The sequence below is a fragment of the Oncorhynchus masou genome, unplaced genomic scaffold, assembly GCF_036934945.1.
Source record: "Oncorhynchus masou masou isolate Uvic2021 unplaced genomic scaffold, UVic_Omas_1.1 unplaced_scaffold_821, whole genome shotgun sequence".
NCBI classification, from domain to species: Eukaryota; Metazoa; Chordata; class Actinopteri; order Salmoniformes; family Salmonidae; genus Oncorhynchus; species Oncorhynchus masou.
The window spans coordinates 186,269-193,248 of record NW_027014687.1 but is presented as its reverse complement, the minus strand read 5'-3'; the positions used below and the strand labels follow the sequence as shown (position 1 = coordinate 193,248).

Here is a 6,980-nt window from a genome sequence, read left to right as displayed (position 1 = left end):
ATATAGGTATATGTATATATATATATATATATATATATATTTATATATATATATATTATATATATGTTATATATATATTTATATATTTATATTATAGTATATATATATATATTATATAGTTATATATATAGTATATATATATATATATATATATAGGTTATATTATATTATATAGGTTATATATATATATTATATAGTTATATTATAGTTATATATATATATATATATTATATAGGTTTATATTATATATATTATATAGGTTATATTATATAGATTATATTATAGTATATATATATATATAGGTTATATTATATATAGTTATATTATAGTATATATATATATATTATATAGGTTATATTATATTATATAGATTATATTATATGGGCTATATTATATTAGTTATATTATAGTATATATATTATATAGTATTATATTATATAGGTTATATTATAGTATATATTATTATATGATATAGGTAATATTATATAAGTTATATTATAGTATATAGATTTACATTTTAGTGTATATATATTATAGTATACATATTATATTATAGTATATAGGTTATAGTATATATTTTTATATATATATATTCTATAGGTTATATTATAGTATATAGATTTTGATATATAGGTTATATTATATGTTATATTATAGTATATAGATGATTTTATATAAGTTATATAATATAAGTTATATTATAGTATATATATATTATATTATGATATAGGTTATATTATAGTATATCTATTATATAGGTTATATTATAGTATATATATATCTATTATATAGGTTATATTATAGTATATATATTATAGTATATATATATATTTTTATAGGTTATATTATAGTATATATGTATCTATTATTTAGGTTATATTATAGTATATATATATATATATTATATAGGTTATATTATAGTATATAGATTATATATAGTGTTGTAGGCTAGTACAAACCAACAAACACTTACACACGTCATCAACTACTTAAAAGCATTGCCCTCCTGAGTGGCACAAAGGGTCTAAGGCACTGCATCGCGGTGCTAGATACGTCACTACAGATCCGGGTTCGATCCCAGGCTGATGCACAGCCGGCCGCACACAATTGTCCCAGCGTCGTCCGGGTTTGGGGAGGGTTTTTCCTTGTCCCATAGTCTGATGTCTCTATGAGACTGTATTTAGTCTGATGTCTCTATGAGACTGTATTTAGACTGATGTCTCTATGTTATGACTGTGTTTAGTCTGATGGATCTATGAGACTGTATTTAGTCTGATGTCTATATGAGACTGATTTAATCTGATGTCTCTATGAGACTGTATTTAGTCTGATGTCTCTATGAGACTGTATTTAGTCTGATGTCTCTATCTTCTGTATTTAGTTTCTGATGTCTCTATGAGACTGTGTTTAGTCTGATGTCTCTATATGATACTGTATTTAGTCTGATGTCTCTCTATGAGACTGTATTTAGTCTGTATTTAGTCTGATGTCTCTATGAGACTGTGTTTAGTCTGATGTCTCTATGAGACTGTATTTAGTCTGATGTCTCTATGAGAGATTATATGTGTTTAGTCTGATGTCTCTATGAGACTGTATTTAGTCTGATGTCTATATGAGACTGTATTTAGTCTGTATTTAGTCTGATGTCTCTATGAGACTGTATTTAGTCTGATGTCTCTATGAGACTGTATTTAGTCTGATGTCTCTATGAGACTGCTCATGTTGTTTAGTCTGATGTCTCTATGAGACTGTATTTGACTGATTATGAGACTGTATTTAGTCTGAAAAAAAAAACCCTGTGTCTCTATGAGACTGTATTTAGTCTGAGATGTCTCTATGAGACTGTATTTAGTCTGATGTCTCTAGCTGAGACTGTATTTAGTCTGATGCCCCATCTATTTGACTCTGTTAATGTCTGATGTCTCTATGAGACTGTATTTGGATGTCTCTATGAGACTGTATTTAGTCTGATGTCTCTATGAGACTGTATTTAGTCTGATGTCTCTATGAGACTGTATTTAGTCTGATGTCTCTATGAGACTGTATTTAGACTGATGTCTATGTTATGCGGTCTAGTTGGGATGATTGGTGGATGTGTGTGACATCTCCTTAGAGAGGGAGGCAGCTGGCAGATTGTAAATATAGAGTAACTCCCATTAAGCAACACCATTGGCCTAATTACTACACACCTCCCACCAGTATCTCTGCCTGCCCCTCTCCTCCTCCTCTTCTCCTCCTTTTAGTTTCTGCCCGTTCAGCAGGATAAGAGACCACTGGGAACCCCTCCGCATCCATGAAAACACACTACACACACACCCCCCTAACATGTGTCTCTCTCTCACACACACACACACACACTACACACACACACACCTAACATGTGTCTCTCTCACACACACACACACACACACACACACTACACACACACACACACCTAACAGGTGATCAGCCAGCTCACACACACACACACACACACACACACACACACACACACACACACACACACACACACACACACACACACACACACACAGCACACACACACACTTAAAACACACACACAGGGGCAAAAGACTGGCACCAGAATCAGCCATGGCGTTTCTAACACAGCGGCTCATGTTTTCCTTAAGATGCCCATTATTTGACAAATTATAATTTTGCGCAAAAAAAACCCCAAGTCAGACAGGCCCAATGGGCAAAAAATGGACCAGCCCTTCAGGCATTTACCCGAAATGCTAGATGGCCAGTCTGCTGCTACAGACACACACACTCCCTCCTAAATGGAAGTCTCCTATCAACTTAGCTGCATGTGAAACACAGTGTGGTGGGAATATGCCCCCATCTATTTGACTGAGCCCAATGTTAATGTTTGATTTTATGGTGCCATGCAGCCGTTCTGTACAACGTCGATCCTGTTTATCATAAACTCTAATGGTTATATCAGTTTACCGAGGTGGTAATAATCAAGCTCTAATACGTGAGATGGGGGCGGTGGGATTGGTGGATGCTTGTTATAACCATCCGTATGATTGGTGGGTAAGTGTTAAACATGCGTGTGATTGGTGGATGAGTACTGAACAGGACTGAACAGGAGTGTTTGTTTCTGTCCTCAGGTGAGAAGCCCTACAAGTGCTCATGGGAGGGCTGTGAGTGGCGGAACGCCCGGAGCGATGAGCTGACGAGACACTACCGCAAACACACGGGCGCCAAGCCTTTTAAGTGTGACCACTGTGACAGGTATGTCAAAACACAATCGCATCACACACACACACACACACACACGCGCAGCAACACAAGCCTGTTAAGTGTATCGACTCTGAAGGGGAGGCATGCGTTACTCACCCTCAGTGTTTGGCAAGGCAGTTACAGTTAACAGGCTGATGCAGCCAGCCCTAGTAAGCAACACTGTAGAACAGGGCATATAGTATATTAGCGATGTTAAGTCCAGAACATAAAGATCAGAAAGGCACCCGTCATGTTGGGAGACTTGAACGCCTTAAAAGAGGCCTAAAAAAAGGCTACAAAAATTAACTTTACTAAGAAATTAATTTCAGGGTCCCGTCTAGATTCCAATGTGTTTGCATTCTGCTCCCAACTGTTTGATTTGTTTTGATAAGGGTGTATTTTAGCCCACCAGGAGCTGGTCCTCCAGTCCTTAAGAAATGTAAAGACTTCCATAAATGTGGAAAAACATCAGAAGCGTAGTAAAAACACAGAGATCCACTGTCCAACTGTTCTGAGACCTCTAGTTATACTGTTGTCTCAATGAGCCAGGTTATATTACCATGACAACTGTTCTGAGACCTCAAGTTATACTGTTGTCTCAATGAGCCTATATTACCATGACAACTGTTCTGAGACCTCAAGTTATGCTGTTGTCTCAATGAGCCTATATTACCATGACAACTGTTCAGAACCCTCAGGTTATACTGGTGTCTATAGGAGACTATATAACCATGACAACTGTTCAGAACTCTCAGGTTATACTGTTGTCTCAGGGAGCCTATATTACCATGACAACTGTTCAGAACTCTCAGGTTATACTGTTGTCTATAGGAGACTATATTACCATGACAGCTGTTCAGAACCCTCAGGTTATACTGTTGTCTCAGGGAACCTATATTACCATGACAACTGTTCAGAACCCTCAGGTTATACTGTTGTCTATAGGATACTATATTACCATGACAACTGTTCAGAACCCTCAGGTTATACTGTTGTCTATAGGAGACTATATTACCATGACAACTGTTCAGAACCCTCAGGTTATACTGTTGTCTATAGGAGACTATATAACCATGACAACTGTTCAGAACTCTCAGGTTATACTGTTGTCTCAGGGAGCCTATATTACCATGACAACTGTTCAGAACTCTCAGGTTATACTGGTGTCTATAGGAGACTATATAACCATGACAACTGTTCAGAACTCTCAGGTTATACTGTTGTCTCAAGGAGCCTATATTACCATGACAACTGTTCAGAACTCTCAGGTTATACTGTTGTCTCAGGGAGCCTATATTACCATGACAACTGTTCAGAACCCTCAGGTTATACTGGTGTCTATAGGAGACTATATTACCTATAGGAGACTATATTACCATGACAACTGTTCAGAACAGGTTATACTGGTGTCTATAGGAGACTATATTATGACAACTGTTCAGAACTCTCAGGTTATACTGGTGTCTATAGGAGACTATATAACCATGACAACTGTTCAGAACTCTCAGGTTATACTGTTGTCTCAAGGAGCCTATATTACCATGACAACTGTTCAGAACCCTCAGGTGATACATTTGTCTATAGGAGACTATATTACCATGACAACTGTTCAGAACCCTCAGGTTATACTGTTGTCTATAGGAGACTATATTACCATGACAACTGTTCAGAACCCTCAGGTTATACTGGTATCTATAGGAGACTATATTACCATGACAACTGTTCAGAACCCTCAGGTTATACTGGTGTCTATAGGAGACTATATTACCATGACAACTGTTCAGAGCCCTCAGGTTATACTTTTCTATATTATAGGAGACTATATTACCATGACAACTGTTCAGAACTCTCAGGTTATACTGGTGTCTATAGGAGACTATATAACCATGACAACTGTTCAGAACTCTCAGGTTATACTGTTGTCTCAAGGAGCCTATATTACCATGACAACTGTTCAGAACCCTCAGGTTATACTGGTGTCTATAGGAGACTATATTACCATGACAACTGTTCAGAACCCTCAGGTTATACTGGTGTCTATAGGAGACTATATTACCATGACAACTGTTCAGAGCCCTCAGGTTATTCTTTTTTTATAGGAGACTATATTACCATGACGATGTGTGAGGAGCTTGGGGCACCAGTGTTTGCCTCATCTTGTCTTAGCTGTACAGTAATACAGTATGTTGATGTTCACAACAACACCTCATCAGGGTGTCACCTCACCTCCCTGTCCTGTGTGTGTCTAACATCTCCATTCATCCAGACATATGAGTCAGACAGGGACCTGTGTGTAACCTCACCTCCCTGTCCTGTGTGTGTCTAACATCTCCATTCATCCGGACGTATGAGTCAGACATAAATATTTCCTTATTTGTAGCAATGAGGAAAGTAAAGAAGAAACAGTTATGAATATGATTGAATAAAATATACATATTTAGTACATAATGTGATTTCATGTTTTACTCTGTTGACGTTGGTCTCGAACAAATCCAATTTCAATATGTTGTAGTAATTTAGTTCTAACGTTGTTTGTGTTGCATTTCTTGTACAGGCAGACAGCTCAGCTAATTGTGCCTTAATGGTAGAACAAGCGTTGTTTGTGTTGCTTCTCCACCACTGGTTGAACAGACCATGTACAGATTCCATTCCTATTCAGAATGCAGCTGCAGTCATTACCGGCCCTGTTGGAAATGTGGATTGAAATGTTGATTATGAATGACATGTTTAATTGCATGTGCATTAGAATTGCCTTGACGCACTAGCTGCGAGCTAACAGCAGCAGTTAGACTGTTGACTCAACAATAGTTCCTCCTACCATGGCAACAAGCTAACGACATCATTTCTGTCCGTTCTGCAGATGTTTCTCACGGTCGGACCATTTGGCACTACACATGAAAAGGCATATCTAAGGAGGTGGAGGAAGAAGAGAGGGAGAGGAGGAGAGCGAGAAGAGGAGAGGTGAAGATGGAGGTGAACATCACGCCTGTCTCTGTTGTGTTGAAAAGGGTACTGAGAGAGAGATCTTGGTTGCATCAGATGAAGGATCGGATCAGCCTTGGGAGACATGGGAGAGCAAGACAAACGGACAGGGTCTGAGGGGCTGCATTGGCCACGTAATCATGGTGTTTGTGTACAGACAGATAAACAGACAGTCTGGTCTAATGTTGTTCCCAAAGCAGCTCTGCCTCCCGAGTCCTGGAAATCTGATACTGCCAGATTGGGATTCTGCCTGGAGACAGTAACACAATACCGGCTAACGCTTGTGTCGTATAAAGAGTAAAAGTTGGTGTCCCATTTTCTGTTGCTCTTTCAAAGGTTATCTTAGTGTTTGGACAACTGAAAACAACCACAGGACAAGGCTACTTTGCAAAGCCAACCCAGTCAAACTCCTCTTGTAAGGAGTCAAAGGTCAACCGGAAGACATTGACCCGGTCCCTGGTCAGACAACTGATGACCACGTTGAACTATAATATTCATACTCCTATTCTCCAGATGCACTCCTCTCTGCCTCCTCTCTGCCTCCCTCTCTGCCTCCTCCTCTCTGCCTCCTGTCTCTGTCTCCTCTCTGCCTCCTCTCTGCTGTCTCCTCTCTGTCTCCTCTCTGTCTCGCTGTCTCTGCTCTGCCTCCTCTCTGCCTCCTCTCTGCCTCCTCTCTGTCTCTCTGCCTCTCTCTGCCTCCTCTCTGCCTCCTCTCTGTCTCCTCTCTGTCTCCTCTCTGCCTCCTCTCTGCCTCCTCTCTGCCTCCTCTCTGT

At 38.7% G+C, this 6,980-nt stretch overlaps 1 protein-coding gene across 1 annotated transcript in view; it reads left to right on the top strand.

Annotated features, from left to right (window-relative positions):
• The window catches only part of LOC135537577 (Krueppel-like factor 7), a 54,209-nt gene extending 47,468 nt beyond the window's left edge, over positions 1-6,741 (top strand). Inside the window, exons 3-4 of the mRNA XM_064963707.1 lie at positions 3,114-3,237; positions 6,086-6,741. Coding sequence (XP_064819779.1) covers positions 3,114-3,237; positions 6,086-6,137 — 176 coding nt within the window. The 3' untranslated portion in view covers positions 6,138-6,741. The remainder of the gene's footprint in view (positions 1-3,113; positions 3,238-6,085) is intronic.
• The last annotated feature ends 239 nt before the right edge of the window (positions 6,742-6,980 follow it).